Source organism: Balaenoptera musculus, chromosome 10 (assembly GCF_009873245.2).
Source record: "Balaenoptera musculus isolate JJ_BM4_2016_0621 chromosome 10, mBalMus1.pri.v3, whole genome shotgun sequence".
NCBI lineage: Eukaryota > Metazoa > Chordata > Mammalia > Artiodactyla > Balaenopteridae > Balaenoptera > Balaenoptera musculus.
Genome location: NC_045794.1, coordinates 43,447,463 through 43,471,930, shown reverse-complemented (window position 1 = coordinate 43,471,930; position 24,468 = coordinate 43,447,463). Strand labels below are relative to the sequence as shown.

Below are 24,468 nucleotides of genomic sequence, written 5' to 3'. Positions count from 1 at the left end.
CGAAACTCAGTATGGGGTGAGAACTACCCAGAGTGCCCTCTGCCCCACAGCCAGCCGCTCTCTGTGACCATGGCCTCTGACCAGGCCTAGCTCTGAGGAGGGGCTGAGTTCTGCCTGGGGTCTGATCTGCCCAGCTACCCAACTGCTACCCAAATCCAAGCCTCCAGTTCGGGGCGGGGGCGGGTGTGGCGCTGGGCACGGGCGGATTGGGGTAAGGGCAACGGGCCCGGGGAGGCTGGTGGGGGTGGGAGGATGCGCTATCCCCGAGGCTGGCTGGGCTGGAAGAGCGGGGGTCCACTTACCTTTGGAGACGGAAGAGGTTCAGAAGGGTGCGGGGCGGGGGTTCTCAGCCTCTAGAAACCCTCTGGGTCCCCCCTCCCAAGGCGGCCCGCAAGCCCAGCCGAGGTGTCTGAGGAGGGCGGGGCGGAGGAGGCGGAGGCTGCGGCCAGCGGTAGGCGCGCGGGAGCCGAGTTGCAGAGCATCTCTGGAGAGGCCGCCTTTTATGGGCGTTATTAGCGCCCCTGTCTAGACTGGAGACGACACCTCTGTGTGTAAACAGAGGCGGCGGGCTCTGGCGGGAAGGGGGATGACGCGTCAAGGGGGCGAGTGGCCCTCCCCTTCTCTGGCCACCGGAAGATCAAGGCCTTTTCCACCCTCCCCCCTTCCCTGTGCTCCCTGTGATGTCAAGGTCAGAAAGACCTAGTCACGGTCAAGGCTAAAAGAGGAAGAGCCTGGTTGGTTGCGAAAAGGCTCTGGCCCCCTCCTCCTCCCAGAAGCCCCTGGCTCCCCAGGGCCCCTCAATCCTCCACCAGCGCGGGTCTAGATACACATCTGCCTGATCCGGCACTTGGAGTTTTTTGAGGAGTGGGCTCCCGACATCATCCAAGTCAGACCCAGGTGGATCCTAGGGTGGGGAGTTCTCTTCTGAACAGAGGGGGCTGCTGCAGGGTCCCCAGCTTCAATCCTCCGAGAGATGGAGAGTGTCCCAGGGGCTGCCCCCGCCTTATACCCACACGGGCCTGCTGACCGAGCCGCCTGTCGAAAAGCCTCAGGAGCAGATGGTCTGGAGACAGTCGTGGAGGGATCTCCCGAGAACTGCTGGCCTTGCTCCCTCAGGTGGGTTCCTGGCTGTGGGACTGACTACCGGCCGAAAGGCCCATTCTGCTGGCCCTAGGTCTGAGGACTAAGATGTGGGTGGGGAAGGGGTTTTCTCCCCAAGCTCAGGAAAAGATCTAACTGAGCCCTCCCTGGCAGCCTGGTAGAGAGACCTCCGGATGGAGAGTCCCGTGAGGCTCCAGCTCACCCAGGTCCCCCAGCCCTGGCCACGGGGAGCCACAAGGAGCCGGGGATGCCATCGGATTATGAGAAAGATAGCAGGAACCTCAGTCCCAGAGAAGAGCTGTCCATTTCCCGGGGATGCCTCTATACTCACAATCCTTCAGACATTTTCTATCCCCCTGCACCCGCATATTTATTGCGTCTTCACTCTCACACAGACGCTAGGAGACTGGCCTTGGAAAGAAAGGCTTTTTATAGATTTGCATAAAGAAAAAAAACCACACTCTGCACCCTGAGATCAGTGCCGACTGACAACATTGCTACACGTGCACACACACAGGCAGAAAAGGCTGAGGAAATTCTGCACTGGCTACTAGAGGCTCTACACACACACATACACACAAACACACATACACACACACCTTCACAGGAATGTCTCACAGAGTTCCCCAATGAGAATGCCAACTCTCAGAGGAAGGAAAGGTAAGGAACCAACACAATCAGGGAAAGAATCATACTTTTTCCCAACTCTGGGAAGTGTGTGTCTCCCCAGAACACATACTCACACAATACCTGTCTCACCTAGGAGTTTCCATTCTCACACTTGCTTACTTTTATGGAAGAGGCATCTCCAAAATTGATCCAGGCGTATTTGATCCAGTGCATGGGAGACATCTTAAACACCCTGTGGCACACTGGGGCTCACAGGGACTCAGAGGGACCGCAGTGCTTGCCTGGGTCACTGGTGTCCCAGTGCAACCCCAGTGAGCCTGCACAAGCTTTCTTCTCTTTTCCATCGCCCCCTTCTGGGGCCTTAGGGCGGATCCCTCCATGTGGGAAGACTCGCTCATTTGCCCTCATGTGGATTTGTGTGCAGAAGTGGAAGGATGCCTCGGAGAACTATAGAATTCTCTTTCCCCACTGAGTCTCCAGCTTCCACTGACTCTACAGCTATGTCATGGGACTACCCCATGTACCCCCAAGTCAAGAGGGGTGGGGGTATCAAGAGAGCCCCAGGTCTCTTGTCTACTCAGGTCCTTTTTCTGACCAAACACACACATTTAATTTTCAATTCTTCCCACCTCAGGAGAGACACAGGGGTTTTGGAGAGAGGTTAAGGTGGTGAGTGGGGAGAGAAAGGAGAGATGGAATTGAGAATGAACATTATTCCTGGGAGATTCATCTATTCCCTCCTAGATCTGTACTGCCCAGCGTGGGATTCTTTGGTAGTTAACCCAGAGTTGAAATGGAGTAGAACAGTACTGGCAGCCATATCAGTAGCGGAGTCTCCACAGAGGGTGAATTCCTCAGGCTCTTTGTCTCTCAGATTCGGGGTGTGTGTGTGTGAGACACACACACACACCCCGAAACATTTATTTAAATAAAATTTTAAGAACTTCAGCCATCAGGCAATGTGAGATCAGAGAACTCTAATTTCCAACCCAATGCCTCCAGTCTTTCTGTGTCTCAGGAGCGAAAAAATATTATATATAAATAAAAATTGCTGCAGTAAAGATTTAATCTGAGATAACATTGTTTTAGGCTATATCGCTTTTTAAAAGTCTCTTAACCTGACATCTTAACGACCTCATTAACTCAGCCAGATAGGGAGATAGGCACAGACGGACGCGGCAGGAAAAACAAATTAGTGGAAGAGTCTACAGGGCTCCTGATTGCCTGGAAGACTGGGGTTCCCGAGAATGCTGGAGAATACAAGTGAGATTGGCTTAGAGAACTGGGGGCCCATGGGGCCCTAGCAGCCCGACCTCTTGCATAGGCTGGTGGGGAGGAAAAGGGAGCAGCTTGGGAATGCTGAGCTTGCAGCGGCCTCCCAGCAGGACAGACTGAGGGGACCCCTTCCTAGCTCCAGCTCTAAACTGTCTGGAGGGATTTGGGACCCTCTGGGGGCAGTAGAGCCTCAGGAGCCTAAGATTAGTGCCCCACTGCCGCCATGCTGCCACCACCACAGCATCCAGCTCCCAGCTGGGACACCACTTTCTCAGCACAGAGATCCAGCTCTGAGCTCTGACTATTAAGTGAAGTGAACCCACTCACCTGCTCCCAGGCCTTTTCAGTCGCTGATCACATCCTTCTCTCCCCAGCATACTCATCTATTTGGGGAATCAGGATGGGAAAGAGTTTTCTCCTGTCTAGATAGTATCAACAATCTGAATAAACTCACTTAAAAAACTTAAGTGGAGCAGAATATAAATTTGGGATCTATCCAGCTGGGGGTGTTCTCTCTACTCTTCCCCCTGCCCATTCTGGCTGAGTCAGGGCAACAGAGCCTACCCCAAGAGCCAGTGGATAGAAGGAGTTTCAGAAGGAATCTGAGCAATAAAATCAAGGCAAAAAAAAAAAAAGATTTTATTTTAAAAACAGGTTTGTGGGTTTTTTTTTCCTTTTTGCATTCAGTACATTGTCATTCAGACATCACAATACTATATACAGATACACAACATTTTTAAAAAGCCTATTTTGGATGAACATTTCAAAAGAACACTGTTTTGTAATGCACCAGTGGGAAGGGAGAAGGTGAGCCCCCATCCCCCAGCACCAAGTTGGCCTTTGAGGAGGGAAATGTCAGGCAGCGGCTACGTTAGCTGGCTAATTGGGAGCCAGCTATTTTGGTCTCCTGGAAGAAAAACTGCTGTCCTCTGGACAATGAGTAAAAGTGAAAATGTGAGGCCTTCTCAGCTACTGCCTTGATGGAGAAGCAACTGGAGAGGGAATCTGCTGGGGGACCGGCTCTCCATCCCCTTGGAAGAGAAGCTTGTCCGCTCCCTAGAAAAAAGTTCTGCTTCTGTGCCTGGCCTGATCCTCAGCCTCACCACAGAGAGAGAAAGAGAGAGAGAAGGAGAGAAGACAGATTTAGCAGCATGGTGGGAGTTTCTGTCTTCCCTGGATTTCCGCATGTTGATTGAGAAGCAGAACAGAGGAGGCCATGGGGGCAAAGGTGGCTCCTCAGAAACTCAGTTCCTTGGTCCAGGTCAGGGAGAAGGGTAGGTGGCTCCTCAGCCAATTCCAGCTTTTGTTGAAACAGGAAAGAAAGAAAACCTAAGCGCTGTCTGTACTCCAATCACGATGCCAGATCCCTAATACTTATCATTAATATTAATGTGACTTTTAAAATATGCACAGAAAAATCTTAACTGGGAAATCTTGCCTAACTAAAGAGTGCCAGAGGGACAGGGAACAGGAGGAAGGAGTGGAAGGAAAGTAGGAGCTCGCCAGGTCCTGCTCGGGGTCGCACCCTCAGGGGGGTCGTCTACCTGCCCGGGCAAAGGATGAGGCAAAAATGGGGTCATTCGGGGTTCCCCAACTCTGCTTTGGCTGGAATGATTGGGCTCTTCGCTGCCACTCGGCGCTCTGGCAAGGCGAGGGGCGACGGCCGGAGGGAGTGGAGGCAGGCTGCCTTCCTCCCACGCCCGCCCGGACCCACCTCCAAAGCCGCTGAGGCGGGGTAGGTGCCATCTGCATAGGGGTGAGGGTTGAGGATGGGGTGGGGAGTAGAGGGCGGCAGAGCACACCCTCTGATACCCTCTGCCTCCCAGCGGAGCGGTTCCTCTTTCTGGTTAACATTAAATATTTGTCTGTACCCGAAAAGCGTCCTTCGGTGTGTTCGGATATGGTACAAATCGGCGACATAAATAGACGGGGCGGGCGGCTGGGCGGGCGGTCAGGTAGAGTGAAGATGAGGCGCTTTTGATTTGCTGACCACCTTCTTCTCTTTGACCCGCCGGTTCTGGAACCAGATGGTGACCTGGCGCTCCGAGAGGTTCGTGGTAGCCGAGATGCGCCGGCGCTTCTCTTTGGTGATGAACTTGCTGGCCGCATACTCCTTCTCTAGCTCCTTCAGCTGCACCTTGGTGTAGGGCACGCGTTTCTTGCGCCCGCGCCGGTAGCTGTTGACCTCGGGCTGTAGGGGGACCACGTCTGGGGGGAGAGAGAAGGCGGGCGGCAAGAAGTGAGTCGCATGGTTGGACCCAGGACCCTGCGAGGGGCCTCAAGTCTGCGCGGCTGCGGAGGCACAGGTTCCGGCAGGGACTCAAAGGGAGCTGATGGATTGTCCCCAAATCTTTTGCACCTCTGTTATTAGCAAGGCCACGACTTAGGTGAGGACCCTGGGGTATTGCCTCTGGTGCAAACTTTAAAGGAGGGGGCGCCCAAAACTCAGTAACCAAGATAAATGCTATTTTAATGCAATGTTTTAAAATATATAAATGAATGCCCCAAAATCCATGATGAACAAAATATGAAAATTTTAAATAAATACGGGACCAGTATTACTGATTTTTCCTTTTGCCTCAGCTTCCAGCATGGCTCTACACAGCACTCCTTATTAGAATCCTCGTTCCCTTAGAGGGGTCCCTCCAAATTGCACCCTGGTCTGCTAGCCTGCAGGATTGCAGGTATTCAGGAAAATCCCTCTTTCCTGCAGTTAGATCATTTGGGCATGGGTCAGTTTATACTCTGCCCCATTATCAGAGGAAGGTGTTCTTTTGCATGTTTGAGGGAGGGCATGGCGGGCAGGGAGACAGTTTCAGTGGGCACAGACCCCCAAGTGGGGCCTCTTGCCTTTGGTCACTGGCTCTGCACTAGGAATCTGAGGCCAGCACCGACAGCTAGAGAGAAGAAAAGTGGCCAGGTGAATCCAGACTGCCTGGGAGCCAATCTCCAGGAGTCCAGGGTTGTGAGCCACTTAGTAACATCCAAGGTGGGAAGTCCTAGCACTGAGATGTAGGGAATCAGGTCCCTAGAAGTAGAGGGTCCACACCCGGGTGTGTGCCCACCAGAGGAGACACCAAGAGAGCCCTTCTTGGGTTGAAACCAGCTGTTCACGTAAGTCTTCTATAAAAAGAAATCAGTGCCCCTCCCTTGCCCCCATAAATGTCCACTCACCAAAACTGCAAATTCTGCTCCAATCTGCTATCCCTGTCATTCCTCTGAGGCTGAAGGAGACTGTCCCCACCCCATGCAGGAACCCTAATCCTAAATTCTAAATACCTTGTCATCCCACTACTAGTTCAATTTCTTCATGCTCTGAGAATGTCACAGGCAATATGTGTCACTTATATCCCCCCTTCCACTCCACCCTCACCTCTGTCAATAAAAAGATCATAGCAACACTTTCAAGGGGAAGTGGGGAACTAGGAAAATTATCTGAGTAACTCACCCTTCAATTTTTAAAAACGTAATTGGCAGACTTCTTCATGCAGGATTTAATGAGTAGGACTGAATATTTGAGATTTCCCCTTCATTCTTACTGCCCTTTGGAAGTGTAGACGCAGTCTAGAATGAGGACACAAAGCTCTTCCTGAAATGCTTGTTCTCACTGCCCCCCCCCCGATCCCGCCCTCATGAAACACCTTCCTTATACCCTTTCTCACTGGGTCTGCTCTCTCTCAGGGACCCTTGTCCCTGACAAGGATGGGGAGAGAAGAGGTCACCATCAAATGCAGGGGGGGAATAAAGTACACAGAAAGAATATGGGAGAGAGGGGGTTCCAATGGCCTTGTCTGGCTGTCTTCACGACGACAATTTTTCAGGAAAATTGTGGGACTTGTCACTTTTCTCTGCCTATGTAGGAATAGGCCAAGTTTTTGTTTTTCTTTTTTTTTTAATCTGCAAAACAAAACAACTTCACTTTAGCAGAGCAGATCCTTTATGTTAAAAAGGATTTTTTTTTTTGCACAAGATAATTTTTAAAAGTCTCTCAGTTCTCAAATGTGTCTTACTCTTACAGATGTAACTATGATTTGAGAAATTGATGATTCTGGAATAAGAGTAAAACAGAGAGGGTCAGTAATGATACCGTGAGGCTCTTTTTTAATCCTCGGAACATTTTTTCCAGTCTTATTTTATTAAACCCATTTTACAAGATAAGGAATCTGAGGCTCAGAGTAGGTAAAAGAACTTAAGTGGCAGAGCCAGATTTTAAACCCAGATTTTTGGACTCAACATAATGACACAGTAAGTTCTAAAATGGAAACAGACCACCTGGTACAATTTAGCTTTAAAATACCTCCTTTTTCCTGGAGAGCAAATGGGATAAAAGTGGGTTTGGTTTCCTGAATTAACCAGATAATTGTCCCTGATTTTTTTAAACTTCACTTTCTGGAAATGCTCACAATTATCTACCCAAGTCTGGGTCTCCTAAACCCCAACTATAAATTTCCAATGAGGCTTAATCAACAAACCCTAAAAAATCAGTTTAAAAAAAAGCAGATAACTGGTCCAAATTGGTTATTTTTCTCTACAGAATGCCAAGAGTTGATTTGGCCAAGTTTTTCGTGGATCAGACCTAACGGCTGGTTGTTTTGGCCAACTGGGGAAATACCTTCAGTCTTGCCTTCTCAAAGAAGCCCCTTTCATTGTCTGCTGTCTTGTCTGGAAAGGAAGTGGGATCTGCAGATGTGGAAACATCTGGAAGCTTAGGCCTCGAGTTGTGTCTATGCTGCCTAAAGTAAGTAGAGGACTTGGTGATTAATTTTACAATCAACCTTTCCCTAATCTCCCTTCAGAGCGTGTGGGCGCACACACATACACACACACACACACACACACACACACACACACACACCCCACTTCATACGTGGGAACCTAACAGACACTTTTGAGGAGCAGATAAAAATCAGATCAATGCTCAGCCATAGCTCTCTCTTGGGGTCCTGTGTACATGTTCCTACTGCCCACTGGCTCTTGACCACCCACTCCCAAAACAGGGCTCTGGTCCTCCGAAGAGGACCTTGTTCAGCTAGAAATCCTAGCCACTCTTCTCAACCAAATTCCAAAGACTTGTCAGTAGAGACTTCCAGTATGGCCCAAAGAGCCCATTATTTCCTTCTCTCTCTTACTCTCTCTCCCCATCCTATCTGTCTCTGTCTCTCCCTGTCTCCCTCACCCCGCCCCCCTCCTCTCTGCTTCTCTCTTGGAATTTCTGCCTCTCTCTGTCAAAATTAAAAACTGTCTATACGCACTATAGGAAGAAAAACAAAGAGCAAAGAAGCAAGGGTCTAGATAATTGGGTGAAGGAAGAAGCCACAACTCATCTTGGCCCTAATTATCTGGATCTTTCTGAACAATTGCCTTCATCTCCCACACCAGCCCAGACTGCCATAGATGAGGTCTCTCAGAGCCAGAGGCACTGAAAAGAGACAGTAGTGTTTATGCCTAGATGCTGCCGAACAAACCACAATTGCATAGACAGAGTTATCTGGAAATCTCACTACTTTAAAAGAGCTCTGTGTGGGTAGAAAGATGGAGGGTGTTTGAAGATAATTTCTTATTCATCTGCCTTTTGCCTGGACCTCTGCACTCACTGAGATACACCAGCCCGATTCTATTTCCACACCGGGAGTGTGTGAGCACATAGCTGTTGAGATACACTGGGTTTTTATATCCACTTCCATGCCATAATTTGCAAGTGTATTAAATCTCAGTTGGGCTATATATTTTTTTATGTCAAAGATATTTTTCTCTAGGAGGCTGTGATAAAAAAGTGCTTACTTTTAGTTTTTTTTTTTCTGGGAATCTTTAAGATGTTTATTTTGCTCAAAGATATTTCTGAGCTTCTCTCCAATCTCTCACTCCCACCTCGCTCCACATGCATACACAGCAATGCCAGAGCAGCTCCCTCTCATCCCCTCTTCACACTAAACCCACTGCCCACTGCTCTAGACTTGTGCCTCTGCCCACAGCGGGCTTGGTGGGCATCTGCCCCTCTGTCCTTCAGCTCCTTAGCATGGCCTGTTGGCTACCAGCTACTGATGCTCCAGGAATTCCTGCTAAACCCCCATCTCCTAAGCAGCTTCCCATCTGGGTGAGATGGGAAATTAAAGGGCCATATCTCCACAACACATTATTGTACACCTACATGTGAGTTGCCTATCTTCTAGAAAAGTGTTATTATGTGTTTCATATTAGGTGGTTAATAACAGAAATCATATTATATAAAAATATAGTCAGTGCAGAGTAGGTAACGCATGATACCATGTACTAAAATTCTATCATCCTAAATCTTCTGGCAGCCAGAAATTGGGTGTCTAGTGTGGGTCCCACCTTGGTCAGCTGTGTTATACTAAGTCATCTTATAATATTTACAAGAATGTTATTTGCTACACTTTCTAACATCATTCAGTAATTTTTTTTTTTAACCATCTGCCCTTGCCCCAATCCCGGATGCAGAGGAATTTCAGGCCCACCCTTAGGAGGTCTTCAGGTCTATACTTCCCAATGAAAATGTCCCTGGGTCCACATGTAGAGCTGGGAGGGGGGGGAGGCTCTGGGCAGTATGGGGAGACATATATGGCTGTTCTGGGGCCCCAGGACCCCTGTAGGCATCAGAATGGAGCCAGTCAGCCCTCTCCCACTGAGCTCTGCTTATATATAGCAAGAGCAGACTCAAGCTCTGGATTCACTAGACCCTGAATCCTGATTTCTCAGCACAAAGCTGAATACAAAGCTCCTGATGTGGTCTTGAGAAACCTGGAACTGGTCTTTTCCCCTGTGGAGTGGGGGGTGGTGGTTTGCAGGATCCCCTCCTGTTCAGAGATAGCCTCAATTGGAAAGGGAACAGAACACCAGTAAATTCCAATCCCCCACCGCATATGGAGACAGACAATACAGAGGGGTCCCCCGCCTGGGCCTGGACCTCAGATCCTTCCAAAGCAGGTCTCCCCCCCACCCGCCCCGCCCCACCCTCATCCTCACTCCCCTCTAAGAGAAAGAGACACTCCCCTGTGTCTAAGGCATGGGTAACTCTCTTTCTCCCCCGCATTTGGGGGAGTTGGTAGTGCGAACACCCACAGGATTTGAGCTCAGTACACCAGAGAGGCAAAGAATTTTATAATCCAGGAGAGGGATGTGAACTCCCTTTTCTCCACACCTTCTCCAGAGATTTTAGCTCTCTTGTTCCTTTAACAATCAGGAAATTCGTGGCCAAATTCTTAAAATAAATCAAGAAAAGAAAATAAAAAAGAAAACATCCTACATTTCTGTAGATCCCGGCAAATTAGACCCCTATTTAAAAACAACGACAACAAAAACTGTCCAGTGCCTGCAGTGCCTGAATGATCTTGGACGTTCAGGCAAACAAAATGTTTGGGTGTTCTTATTTTTTTCCGCAGTTAATCGGTGGGTTGAGCGTTTTGTCCTAGTGGTTTTGGATTCCAAGGCACCCAAGGCCCACCCCACCCCCCATTCCTGGCCGGAAGCGGGCTTAGGAGGCCAAGAGCCGCGCGTGAGACTGGAGCCCGCTGGGGGAGGAGGAGACAAGCTCCCGACTGGAGCGGAGCCGGCGGCCGGGCGCTCGGGCGCCTGTGATTGCTTCACTCTCCGCCCGGCAGCTCCGGGGAACGTGTCGGAGCAGATTTCTTCCCCGGCGCATTCCTCAGCGCAGCTCGCCCGGCCGGCTCCATCGGCAGCCCAGCAGAGCCGGCGCGCCGGGGCCAGACGGCGGGGGTGGCTGGGGCGCGGAGCCCCGGGGCAGGCGGGGCTGGGACGGGTCCCTGGCGGCGGCGGCGGCGGCGGCGCTCGGGCCCCTTCCTTACCTGGAAAGGGAGACTTCCAGAGGTGGGCGGACTGCGACTGCTCCTTGGAGCAGTACACCTGACTGTCCCAGCCGTTGGAGAGAGCCCAGTGCTGGTAGCCTTCGACGGGGATGAGCGCGTCGTGACGCGGCTCCGGGTGCCCGCTGATCCCAGGCACCACAGACACGTCCAGGTAGCCGGGCATCGCCTGGTAGGAGCTGGCGAAGCTGGGATAGAAGGCGAACTCCTTGGCCCTGGAGGACAGGTCGTCACCCGGCAGGGCGCCCGACGGCTCGGGGTACTTATCGCCCGGGTGGTAGGCGCAAGGCTTTTGCTGCAGGTTCACGTTGTGCGACAGGCGGCAGCCGTAGTAGCTGCCACCGAAAGGGTAGCCGTAGCCCAGGGTGGCGCTGGACGAGGTGGGGGGCGCCGGCGGCGGGGCGCATTGGCGCGCCGCCTCCGGGGCCGGAATGTCCGTGTAGACGGCGCCCTGAGGGGCGCCCAGGGGAGCCGGCGGGCGGCCCAGCACGGGGTGCGGAAGCAGGTCGCGGCAGTGGCTGGCCGGGCAGCTGCTGCCCAGCCCGTCCATGCTCGGGGCTTTGCCGGGGCTCGCTCCGCTGCAGCCACCCCCCGCGCCGCCCGCGCCGCCGCCTCCCCCGCCGCCGCCGCCGCCGCCGCTGCCGCTCTCCGCCGCGCTGTCCTCATAGACGTACATAAGGCTCTCCGGCCAGCGAGGATGCAGGAGCAGCGAAGTCGTCATGACATGATCTGCTCGAGCTTTTTAAAAACTCCACTTGCCAGAGGCTGCGGGCTGGGGAGACACCTCGCTCCCTTTTCCCCTCCCCCATCCCTCCTCCCTTCTCTCTCTACCCCTCCCCTCCTCCTCCTCCTGGTGCTTCCACCTCCCTCCCTACATGCCCTCTACGCATGCGGGGACATTTCATTAAGAAATCACCGGCTCCCGCCAGCCTCCCCTCTGCAACCCTCCCGCGCCCACGTGACGCCACCCGTGCACGTGATGCCCTGGCCGGGTCTCCTGGGGTTCCCACCCCTAGAGGTGGGGCGGGGCGAAAGGGAAGAGGTCTCTGCTGATTGGCTCTCAGGAGGGGCAAAGAGGAGGGAGCTGGGAGATTTAAAGGGACAGGGCAACGCCCCCTGGCCGGCCTCGGGGAGGGAGAATGAGGAGGGGGAGGCTGAATTTGGCCGACGCAAAGGGGTCTGGCAAGACCAGGACTGTTCCTGGGCGCCTCCCACTAGGCTTAGGAGGCGTGTGGGGGAGACTGATTCCTACCCAAAAAGATCGCTGTGACTGGATTGGGGCTTGGAGCTAAGAGTCGGGGAGACACCGTATTTTTTTTTTCTTAATAAATAAAAAAACTGGAAAGCAGGCGGAAGCGCACCGGCAGGGCGTGGGGAGCCCCGGGTCTGGCCTTGGCTGACTCCCTGGGAGCTCCGGCTGGAAAGAACCCGACACCGAGCAGCAAGACTTTGATGCCGGGATTGTGTTTCCATTTCCGACTTTCAGCCACTTTCCCCAAAGCCCCAGTTGTCTAAGAGGGACCCTCTCTAGGCTCGTTGCCCGCAGGTCTTCCTCCAGCGGAGCAGCGAAGGCTAGGAGGATGTAGTAGCCCCCAAACACAAACATCATCACACGGAGGGCGGGATGCTCTCAATGAAAAATTGAGATAGAATAAAGAAGAGAAATGGGGGCAATAGAATAGACGGGTATTTCAATATACAATAGAAATTAAAAGACTCGGAGTGAGATTTTTCAAAGAAAAGGGGGAGGAGGAGCAGGGATTCGGTCTAGGAAAGCTGAAAAGCTCTTGATGTGAACAAGAAGAGCACGCGCTCTCAGATCCGTGTACAAAAGGAAACGTGGGATGAGGGAGAGTCGGCAGCGCTGCCCCTTTGGAGGGACATTTCCCAGGCGCTACTCTGGGAGACCCCAGGAGGCCCGACCCCAGCCCGCGGATTCGCCTCCGCCCTCGGCCGCCTGGGTTGAGCCGGCCATAGGCTGAGGGGCCAGGCAGAGCCGGGATCAATGCAGTTCCCAGCTGAATAACCCCAACTTTAGCTCCCATAGCATTCTTGGGGTCACTCCCTTTTAATGTGAAGTGTTTCGATGCTTTGAAACTACCCAATCTTTTCAAAGAAAAAATTAACACCAACTTACTAATTTTCTAAAAAAGCCCCCCTCTTCTCTCCTCCCAATCTCCAGACTTGTCGGGCTTCCTGTGCTCAGTTTGGTGCCTCAGTAGAGGCACCCCTTTCCAGAGAGCATCTCCGTGGGATTGAGCCAAGTTCCCTTTCAGCACAGGGCCTCCCTGAGGAGAAGAGGTAATAAAGAGAGAGAGAAAAAAGGGGAGAGGGGCTACAGCATCTCCCTCTTTCCTGCCTCTGCCAAAGATTTTAAATGCTGGGTGCTCCTGTCCAGACCGCGCACAGGCCGTGGCCAGGAAATAGCCTCGGGCTAAGCCGAACCCACTGGGTCCCTTCAACTTGAGAGCAAATGGCCAGGTCTGTACTGAGATCTGGCCCACGGGCCGCCTCCCTTCTACCGGTAGGGGCAAGGTGGTGTTGGACGATGGAGAGCGCCCTGGCGTGGGTGAGTTAGGATAAGAGATACAATCTTTATCAGGGTGATCTTCATTCGGAAGGGTCACCTCAGAGTTCCAGAAAGCAGGCTTTGGACTGGGCTGGCAGTAGGAGGAAAAATATATCAGGAAGCTTGGAACATGAGCAGGCCAGCTTGAGTGTGTGTCGAGGGCGATGATGGTGGAAGGAGGAGAGAGGAGTGGAGGGGAAGGTGGGTCTTGCTGGGAGCCGGCTCTTGGCTAGGAAACTGGCTTCCCTGCCTCCGGAGTTCCAAGGTCAAGGTAAAAGGAGGAAAGCAAACATGGCCTGGCTAGTCTAGACTGGGTCGTGTGACCTTGGCCCCCGCGTCTGCCTGCGGCCTGCCTGGTGGGGGTAGGTGGGTGGAGAGGTCTGCCGTTTTTTCCCTCCGCAGGTGTAGGGGTGGTGCGGAGGCCCTGGCTTCCCCTCCTGTGCAGTGCGGAGTCCGGTTCCGCGTGGAGAACCCGGGCGACGTGGACCGGGCTGAGTGGGGCAACCGGGCGAAACAAAGGGCCTGAAATGGCCACCCCGTTCCTGGGGCTCCCTCCCGGGTCCGGGAATGGTCTAGCTCAACGCCAGATCCGTCTTCACAGGCCAGAACCCAAAGACGGGTCCCCCAGCCTTTGGGAGTAAGGGGCAGAACAGCAGAAAGGCTCTGGGTGCAGGCGGCCCAGCAATAAATAAAATCAATAGTAGGTTCTTTTCCAGGTTTATATAAGGGCATTAACTGTTCCTATTGCAATGAGATATAGATTTAACCCAGCAATTTTACAATTCCATTTATTAGGGGCTTTATGCGGCCAAAATTTAGCGAAGAGTGGAAAGAGAAGGAAAAGTTCCCTTCGTCAAGGAGACCAGCTGAAGAAGATGTAGGCCCCCCAGAGACCTGAGAGAGTGGGAAGGCTGGAGGCGAAAGTTCAGGACTCAGGGCGTTGAAAGTGCCAGAGAAGGGTCCGCATGCTCTGAACGATTTCCCACTCTTTCGCTGGGTTCCCCAAGACCTTCCGCGCCTGAAACTGCCGGGTCCAAGACTGGGGCGCACCCGGAGCAGGGAGGGAGGCGACGAGGCGAGAGCCTGCGGGCGGGCGCCTCAAAGTAGAGCCTTGTTGGTTAATTAACTTTAAGCCTGGGGTCGCTTCTCCCTCCTCCCCCGAAAAAAAAAATGTGAATCTCGCTGAGACACAAATAAAACCAAATTAAACACTCCAGGAGAATATGCACTACTGGAAACGTAGTAATTACATCGCCGAAGCGCTGAGGCGATCCCGCCCTAGAAAGCCAGGCGCTGAAACCCTCGGCTTCGGCGCTCACCCCCCGCCGCTGAGCCACACCTCACCCCGCCTGGGGCTTCGCGGGTGGGCCGATGGAGCTGGACTGAGGACCTGGTGGAGAGGAAATCGGGAGGAATGAATAGGAATGTGACCCTTCGGTCTCTAGCTGTGATGTTGGTGTGTGCGGGAAAGGACGGAGCATTTCATCACACCAAAGGAAAATGGAAAACGGCCCCTCTAGCCCCGTCTAGAAGCCCCGGGCTGCGCTCTCCGCTCTTTTTTCAAAGGGACATTTGTGATGGCGAGGCCACGGGAGCCGCTCTGCCCTCAGCTTCCTCTATGGACTGAGTTCCCCGCTAAGTTCAACTCTGAAATTCTTGTTTTCAAAGGCCCCAATATATAAAGGAGATATTCAATGTGCCTTCTCACTGGAAGTGTGTGTGTGTGTTTGCACGGTGTACGTGTGCACACGCCTGGCCTGTGGGTTTGTGATCGTGGGCAGCCTCCATGCACTGTTCCAGCACATGCCCCTGCGGATACGGCCCAAGTGTATTCATGAAAATACCCAGCCCTCGCCGAAATCCTCTCTATGCAAATAAATATCTCTGCTGGTCTGTTTATTTCTCTGGATACACACTTGATTTATATGCTCATCCTGCTCTCTACTTAGATATCCCCAGGAAAATGAAGAGGCAGATGTCTGTGTCTTTCTAAAGTTGAGGGGTGAAATTCCTGGCCCGCTGTGTTAGAGACCAAGTCGGAGGGGTAAGTTAGCAGCATTTGCAGCAGGAGCGTGCAAGGTTGCCGTACACACTCGAGGGCTGGGTGAAGCTTGAATGTCAGGCTAGGGAAAAGGGGATGAGATAAATGAGGTTGGCGTACCCCTTATTCAGGGCCCAGATTGCCTTCTTTGGAAATCAAGCATCAGTTGATTTCCCTTCCTCCCGCTCTTTCCTCTGTTTCCTCCATATTGCCCAGGAAAAAAAAAAGAGCTTGAAGCTCTGAAGCTCCTGCCCCCCACCCCCACCCGCTTTTTTTTTTTATGGGAGAAATTCCAGTTTAAAAAAAGGAGGGGGTGGGTTGAGGCTGCAGGAGAACAAAGAGCCTTACCACCATGGGGTCTGGATTCTCGCCCAGACTTGGGGCCTTGGTGGGCGGGCATAGAGTTTGGGGGGCCCTTTCCTGTCCAGGATACGGGCTGCATGCAGGATGGAAGAGATTTGTGGAGGATAGAGGACATAGGGCTTGAGCTATCTAGGAAAGAAAGGGATGTTTGGGATAGAGAAGTCACTTACAGGAAGGGTTGGGAGTTCCGGGGTGGGGGGGGGTGAAACTATGAGAGAGCCCCCTGAGAGTGCGACTGAGCTGGGAGAGCCTTACACACTCAGAGGAAATTAATTCCTGTTGGGTCACAAAGGGTGATACTGGTGGGGAAGGAAAGAAAAGTGGCTGATAATGGGGCTCCCTGGCCCTGCCCAGTCCCCTCCTCGCCTCCTTTCCCTCCACCTCCCTTGGCTCTAAAAGGTTGGGGGTGGCCCAAGGAGTGTGCAGATGCAGATGCCACTCCCAGGCTCCTGGATCCCTCTGGAACCTGCTCCGCTTTAATCTCTCCACCCCCACAGCCTGGACTCAGAGCAGAGCCACCCAGGCCTCTCCTCCCAGGCTGAGACTCACCTCCTGGACAGCAGCTGCCATCCTGGCATCGTCCACCTTTATTGTTCTTCCTCCTTGGGCCCCCAGCTTGAGGAAGATGGCACCAGGATGGGCTGAGGCATCGCTTTGCTCCTAGTTTCAGAGTTTTCTGCTCTCAAACCCAAACTTGCCTTCCTCCAGGCCCTATTCACTTCCCTCTCTTAGACATCAGGGAAATCCACTCTCTTCTGCTGTCAATTTAGGATTGCAATGTTAGCTGAGGGTTTGGGAAGTCACATCAAACTTTCCTCTATGGTTCTGCAGGGATCCACACGAGGGTCGGGGTTTAGGCTGCCATCACCAGTCTTTTCCTGGATTCTCCTCCAGCCTGCCCCCAATCACACCTGTGGTGCTCTGTGTTTGAGTGGGGAGATCAGGTAGCTGCTTCATGGGGAAGTCTCAGGAGCCTCCTCCAGTGGCCTCCAGGGTCCCTACCTCAGCCCTCATTCTTCCACTGCTTCCATCGCTGTCCTCTCAGCCCTGCCAAGCTCCTCACAGAGACCCTTCCCAACCCTCCTCATCCTCTCCTTCCCCAGACCCATCCCTTTTCTAATCCTCATTCCTCCTACTCCCTTTTCTTTTTCAGCAGCATCTCAGCTGGTCACTTGCCCTCCCCCCACCCCCATTGACAGAAGTTCCGGGAATAAACACAGAGTTAAGAAATTAACAAAGTATCTCTCCCGGCTTCTTGCCTCCCCAGAGTCCCTACCGTTACCCCATCCCTGCAGTGGGAGAGGGCCCTCTGTTCCCCTCCCCTCACCCCAGACACCTCCTCCTTTTAGGAAGCCCTTCAAAAACAGACAAATAAAATCTCTCCTGGTTTTAGGGCCTGTCTGAGAGGGAAGTCCAAGTTCATTTTCAAGTTAGACAAGGGAGTTGAGGGGGGTTGGGGAAGAGGTGGAGGAGCGTTTGCAGGGGGCTGGATTTGGCTTCCTTTCAGAGATCTAACAACGGGCCCTTTTGGTCAGAAAGCCAACAAACCGAATGCTTGGAAAAGGTATTTATCATTTTCAATCGTTTCCTCCATCTTTTAAAGTTAAATTTGCAGCTCCTAGAAATGAGACAGATCAATCTCTTCTCTTGTCTTCCCTTCTCTTCCTTTCCCTTTCCTTCTCTTCCCTTCCCTTCCCTTGCCTTCCCTTCCTTCCTTTCTCTCTCTCCCTCTCCCTCTCTCTCTCTCTCTCTCTCTCTCCCCCTCTCTCTTTCTGTGTGTCTCTTTAGGATTTCCAGTTACTTTAAAAGAAGATAATGGAAAATAACATTTTTCTCAGAAGGGGTTGTGGACCTCAATACAGCATTCTTCTGGATCAAAATGGACTGTTTATCTTATATATCATTTTATATAAGAATGACTAAATATAAAAGACATAGCTGAAGCACTGGACATTTCATCTCTAACTAGGTGAAATACTGCCCTCAATTCCACCATGATGCTGAGACCTGGAGTTTAGTGGGTCCTAAGAGGCAGATGGTAGAGGATGTAAGTATATTTCATTATGAGGAAGGAGAAAAATTATACCCTAAATGGATTACAGCCTAGTTCTCCCCATGACCAGATACCCTCAGAAGTCACAGCAGAAGATACATTCTAATCATTCTAATTTGAAAATAATTGAGCTGGACACCAGAAATAAAAGGACCTTCAAAAGATGCCTTACCAAAAGAAAGAAAATTTAATTTTCTTATCTCCAAAAAAGAGGGAAATGAAAACCTAAGACTCAACTAAAGGGCGAGAACCCCTCTTTGCTAAAATAGCCAATCTTGCTTGGGATCTATGGAGCAAAAATGCAGGAAGGAGCTTGAATGTCTGGGTACTTGGGACAAGATTCCTGCTGGTGGCAATTAATTCCGCCTTCCTAAAAAGATATAATTTGGTGAAGTATTAGTTACTGGAGGGAAACTATCCCTATGATATCCTTAGGGAGGGGGCTGCTAGATTTTCTCTCCCTCACTGTCTCTTCCCTCTCACCCAAATTTATCCTTCTCTAGGGAGTATTTAGAAGAATTTTTTCTCTTAGTTGTGGTGTTGTTTTATACGTACATGCAGCAAAGTCGATGAAATCTAAAGAACTAGAAAGGAAGATGGGGACATCCATTTTCTCTCTTCCCAAAGATTGCTGCACTCACTTGCATAGTCAGAGAAAATTTAACTCAGATAAGAAGAAATATCTTTCAAGGTATAAAGACGACCTCAGACTTCTTGCACTTGATGGCCTTCAGCATTTTGGGGGAGCATGACTGTTGAGTCCTGGTGTTTGAACCCTACTGGATAGTACACAGGCTGGGGGAACATGTACTGTGATGGATGTGCATTGTGCTAGCATGGAGACATTTATAGGTTGGTCATGACAGGGGTGCTGGTGAGGGCAGGCTGATGATGGTGAAAGAAAAGGAAATACAGTGAGGATTTGAGCTTGGGGAAGACCCCTCGAATCCTCCAACTCCAGCTCTCTGCAGTGGGGGCCTTCTCTCCTTCAGCTGAGCCACTATAAGCAAAATGGGAAAAAAGACCATCCTCACGTTTTTGCAGAGATGCTATTCCTAAGGCATTAAGGAAACCTTGTGCAATTCCTCTCCTACTCTGAGGCCTTAGGAAAACCGTTTTCTGCTAGAATCTGCATGTGTGATTTGAAGCACTTGTAACTCTCTTTTCAGTGCTTGGTTTATTAATGAATATCTCTCCAAAGAAGTAATGCAGATTTATTTCTCTCATCTATTATAGACCTATCATCTCTAGACAAATAAGTATATAATATATGCTTTGTTCGGTGTTAAGGGAACTTTAGATAAATATTAACATAAGATATGTGCCCTCAGATACCCATCTCCATCTAATTAGGTAATCTTTGTAAAAAATTTAAAAATATTTCCCTTGAATATGAAACATAGTCATGTTTAAATTTAAAAAATTTAAAGCCTTTAATTGTCTTTATGCCATTGCTGAGATGTGTGTGTGGGGTTTGGTGGACCTATGGTTTTGTGGGTAAAGATATATGTTTACACAGACACACAGGTTTGTTAATCCAACTCCACCAGTGTTTTCTCTGATGCAGAAAGCTATTAAGCAGACATGGTATTCAGACATATGTAAGGCAGAAATTCTTTTTTATTAACGATTTTGTTAAACAATCTTATATTTAAGCGAGGAATAAAGACACCATGTCTGAGGATATCCAGGGAACAACTTTGCAGTATATAATTCTCAGACCCATTTCCCCCCCAGCCATAATTAGCAGAATTATGCGCCTGCCAGAAACCAAATTGCTATCTCGCCAAATCTGCAGAATCCTGGCGTTGGCACTGTTCTTTCAGCGCAATTTTTTTCTCTTGCACAGATTTTTAGGAGATTCGGGTCACTTCCGGAGCCTGGATGGCGGGTCCCTTCAGCCAAAGCAGTCAACGCCGCCTGGCTCCGCCGGGAACACGGCGCCAGCATCTAATTCCTTTCTCTTTTCTTTCTGGATTGATCCCAGGACTTCGAGAGTTCTTTCGTTAATTACAACAGGCTGATTTTTAGGGTTTGTTTGTTGTTTTTTTTTTTTTTTTTGGTTGTGGTTTGTTTGTTTGTTTGTTTTTCCATGTAGTAATTATTTAGTATTGGATTTCACTAACTCCGACTAAACTGAAGCTTGGCGAGAGCCGCTTCCACACAGGACAACCAATGGCCGACACGGGAGGACCGCGGGACGAGGGCCCGCGCTGGGAAGCGCCTGCTCCGCTCCCGCGGCGCCAGAGCAGAACCGGCGAGCCAGGCACAATCACACCCGTAATCCTGACTGATGCACTTGCGTGCGCTCTATGGGCACTGATAGCTGAGCACACAGGTGGGTACTTTTCTTTGTGGGGCAGAGCAGACTCTAATGAGATCCCGGAGGAGCCCTGGGCATGTGGGGAGGCGCGAGCCGGCGCGGTGCCCGGGCATTCAGGACGTGCCGCTGCGAAACCGATCTGGAGGTTTGGAAGTTAGTACCCTGTGCCTCCAGGGGTTCCGGTGCTTATCTACAGGGACACATCCTAACTGCGGAATTTTTGTTGCTAACCACCACTGCCAGACCAAGAATCAGCCAGCTTTTCCCTTCCTTCTCTGCCTGTTTGCTTGTTCCTGTGGAAAGGGTACCTCCCAAATGGGGAAAGAAACCCTCCCCCTATTTTCTGTTCCTTATGCCCAGTCTTGGGATAGAGAAGTGGGTTGTGTGTGTGTGTTGTGTGTGTGTGTGTGTGTGTGTGTTTAATCATACACTGACAAAGATTTCTCCAAAAAAACGTTGAGAGGATCCCTGGTTCCAAAAAAAAAAAAAAAGTGCGGAGAAGTGGATGGGTAGATGGGTGGGTGGAAGGGCTGCAGGCCAGAGGCAGGGAAGCTGTGAGAACAAACTTCTGCAAACCTGGCTAAATCTTAGTTGGCGTAAGTGTAAAGGAGGAAAGCAAATTATTCAGATGTTAGGGATCTCAGTATTAAATTCTGGGTGGCTATGTTTTTGTTGCCATTTGCTCATATAGTACATATGAAGTGGCATAGTCATGTTTCATGTAGAGACTCATGATGACAATATCCCCATACAGTTGGGTATGCTTCAGTTGTACTTCTAAACATGGTGCATTGTAGGTCTACAAATTTCCTATATTAAGTTTTTCCTTTAGAATACTTCCTACTTTAAATAGCAGGGGCAGGCTCATAAACAGTGGTGAATTTCTCTTTTCAAACATTGCAAGAAAATCAGGCTCACTACCTTTTAAAGCTTAGCCCCACCCTTGAAAAAAAAAGTTTCCCAAATGTGATTTGTCCTAGGAAGAAGAAAGCCCAATTCCATCCCTTCTCCCCTCAAGATGACTGGCTCACTTAGTCTCGGGGTTCTGGCCCTCTGGGTGCAAACAGAACAGTGCCTCTTGCAAGGTCCAGAGACATCCCTCCTGTCTCCATGTTGGCCTCTCAAGGCTCACTCCTTAGGATCTGAACCCGACAGGGATCTTTCAGATGCTCTGCCCAGCTCGGAATATGGATCTGAATGTGCCAGTTGAAGTCAAGTGGAGTGATGCCCCAAATTCACTCTGCAAGTGCATATTCAGCCTAAGAATTAGGTGGAAGGGGCTGGTCCTACCCCAGCTTTGATCATCCTGGAAAAAATACCTGGAGGGCCAGAAAATTTGTTTTCCATTGACATAAGGAGAAAACCCATGTTTTCTTTCTCTCTAGCTCACTCTCTCTCTCTCTCTCCATATATATGCATTTTGCTAACTATATCTAGTTCTATGCCTTTTATTGCCACAGAAGCAATATCCTTTGAGGAACTGATGCCCCGGAAAGACAGACTCTGTCCTTTTAAACCAGGAAAAATGCACAGAGGACCCATTCCAACATCTTGGAGCACACTGCACCGGTCTCTATTAGATTTTCCTTTTTTTTCCTCTGTCTTTTTCCTCGCCAGGGGTGATGAACCTCCACAAGCAATCAGAATTCTCCTCTTCCTGCATCACACAAATAATCAAAAGTTGAGAGGAAGAGTTGTGGGAATGTTTTCACAATCTCGCTGTGATGGTGTTTTCTAGTACTGTCCCCCCACTCCCACCGACAACCTTCAGGCTGTGACCCGCCCCAAACAGTGAACCTGGAGAATGAGGTCCACACTATTTGAACAGGAAACCTATCTGTAACAACTTCAAAATCTGCCTTGGTTAGAAGGTAGCTTCAGTTTCAAGAATCTAAAGCCGCGGGGGAGAGTCCCCCATCTCAAGGCCTAAAAGGCCCCTTTTTCTGCCCTCGGGGACAGAGCCAGCTCGGAAGTACACGCTAATAGGAGGGGATTCTCAGCGGAAAATCCAGTGGGGTCATAATCTTGCTCCCGAATCTTTATTTTAGACTTCAGTCCAATTATTTAATTTTCTTCTCTCCCAGGGGCCTTTCAAATTGCTCGGGAATATTGCCTTGCGATCTGCCCTCGAAAACTGATGACCTCCTCCGGCCGAAATCAGGTGGAGGAAATGGCAGAAGCTGAGCGGGGAGCTCTGAGCTGAGAACTCGCCCTCCCCTTCCCGCCCCGCAGCCGCGTGCTTTGGCCCGCGCTTTCGGGGCCGCGACTTCGAGGGGTGCGGGCTGTGGTGCTTTGGGTTTTCTTTCCGTCCCACCCCTCCGGTGATCTGGGGTCCAGCGGTCCCGACGCCGCCTCCATGGAACCTTCCGAGGCTTTGGGCGGCTGGGGTAGAGCACGTCCCTCTCCGAAGGCGCCCCAGACGGTTTGCACAGCTCCAGACAGACGTCAGGTTCTTTTCTCAACCTGAACCAAACGAAATCTTCACGAGTCACAAGCTCAGTTCCCAGACCAGGTGGCGTCTGCCCGTTCACATCTTTGCTTTTTGAAGGGAATAGATTTAAAGGAAAAAAACAAACAAAACAAAACAAAACACCTCGAATGGGGAGAAACGTATTTTCAAACATTCCTAGCGTACCTTCCCAGAAGCGGGTCCCGCTGCAACGTCTCCACTTTAGGGGACCGAGTCACTTTCCCGCATTCGCCCTTCCAGGACCGATCGCTCCCCAAAGCCGTTTTTCCATAAGTTCGGCCCCCCTGTCCAGGCAGCGTCGGAACTTTGGCCGCCTACGGCGGGTACCGGTCTCCCGCCCCCGCGGGACGCAGCACCAGAGTCACCAGATCTTCAAAGCCTTTGGACCCAGCTTTCGCGTGGATGGGCAAGAAGGAGCGGCGGGAGTGAACTGAGGGATTACTGACTCCCGATGCCTCCAAAGACCGCACTTCGCAGCTTTGGAACCCCCAGAGCTGCACACGCTGACGTCCTGCTCCTTTATGCCATTGCGGGCATGGGGGAGTAAATTCAACCCCTAAGTGTCTACACTAACGGATTCTGTCCTCCTTAAGTCTCTTTCATTTTACTTAGCAAGGCTCGGCTGCTCTTTGCTTTGGGATTTGACAGACCTCCCCGCTCCCCCAGTGTGTTTTTCCAGCGTGCGTTCCAGATCATCTCAAGAAACCCAGCAGGGAAGGGTGCTTAAATGTAAAACTCCAGGGCAACTAGGGGGACAGGAAAACACTCACTTCACACATACATGAATAAGGTAGTGAGTGTCGCTGCAGAATGGTACGTCTGGGGGAGAATGGAGATGCCCTTTTATTTTTAATAGCGGGCTAGAGGCTCGAAATATAGGTAACAGAGGGGATCAGGTTGCTGGAAACTTTGCCTTCGGTGACGGGTCCTAAAAGCTGCTCCCACCAGGGGGTGAGACTTTGAGAGAAGCGAGTGGGTTTTGTTTTGTTTTGTTTTGTTTGTTTTTAATTGTAAATATTCAAACTCTTCTTAAGATGACCTCGTCCTTGCCAGATGTGTCTTCTGATCCTACCAGAATGAAACAATTTAAAAAAATTAAATCCAGTTTTGAATTAATCGAGTGTAAAATATGATTTTGTCTAGGGTTGAAAGACCAGACAATTCTTCTGCTTTCACTGAATTTTTTCTGGCCTCTGTGTCCAGTGGTAAGTTTTACTAGATTCTTTTCAATAACAAAACATTTTTTAGAGTTGTGTCCACTTCCAGGCTCCCCAAGACCCAGGGGTTTCAGGCACATCTTCATTACACAAGAGGCCAAGAAGTTCCATGGGAGAAGAAACCAGTCCTTGAGAGTGGAAGGTCTAGGTAGGCAAGCTACAGGATCCTGTCTATCTTCATGGCCACGTGATGGCGGTCATCTCTGTTCTTTCACAGGATCCTCTCTTTTTCCTCCTCATCTTTTCTCTCCCCCATTCATCAACACACACCATCTGGAGAAAAGTCTCTTTGGGCAGTGATGAGCTTCCTTTTGAAGAAAGAAGTATTCTCACAAAGGTGCTCTCTATAGTAGTTGAACCATTGGTTCTTCTTGAGAATTTTCCAGGTTGGTCTCTATAGCAACTATTTTCCCAAAATCTGGTAGCTCTTCACAGCTGGACTACATTCCCCAGCTTCCTTTGCAGTTTGATGTGGCCATGTGACTAAGTTTTAGTCAATGGAATGTATATGCCATTTCCTGGCCAAAGCTTTTAACAAGTGGATGTGTCCCCATCCCCTCTCCCAATGCTTTCTGTCCCCTTCCT

The 24,468-nt window shown here is 50.6% G+C and overlaps 1 protein-coding gene and 1 long non-coding RNA gene across 2 annotated transcripts; one reads left to right on the top strand and one right to left on the bottom strand.

Annotated features, from left to right (window-relative positions):
• Nucleotides 1–3,623: 3,623 nt before the first annotated feature.
• On the bottom strand, nucleotides 3,624–11,607 carry HOXC13 (homeobox C13). The gene is made up of 2 exons (XM_036864619.1): nucleotides 10,830–11,607; nucleotides 3,624–5,214 (listed from the first exon to the last, which is right to left on the bottom strand). Exons 1-2 carry the CDS (start codon nucleotides 11,566–11,568, stop codon nucleotides 4,958–4,960), a joined length of 996 nt encoding a protein of 331 aa, XP_036720514.1. The 5' UTR covers nucleotides 11,569–11,607; the 3' UTR covers nucleotides 3,624–4,957.
• LOC118901481 lies at nucleotides 11,029–15,692 on the top strand. Its single transcript, XR_005021400.1, has 3 exons — nucleotides 11,029–11,106; nucleotides 13,030–13,148; nucleotides 15,366–15,692. It is a non-coding gene; the product is annotated as an uncharacterized LOC118901481 (long non-coding RNA).
• The last annotated feature ends 8,776 nt before the right edge of the window (nucleotides 15,693–24,468 follow it).

What these genes read in the sequence shown, in the direction of transcription:
- HOXC13 (XM_036864619.1), bottom strand. Translation starts at nt 11,568, where the DNA reads ATGACGACTTCGCTGCTCCTGCATCCTCGCTGGCCGGAGAGCCTTATG. An exon ending in CTGGAAGTCTCCCTTTCCAG is followed by an intron (nt 5,215 to 10,829) that starts GTAAGGAAGGGG and finishes CTCTCCCCCCAG; the next exon opens with ACGTGGTCCCCCTACAGCCC.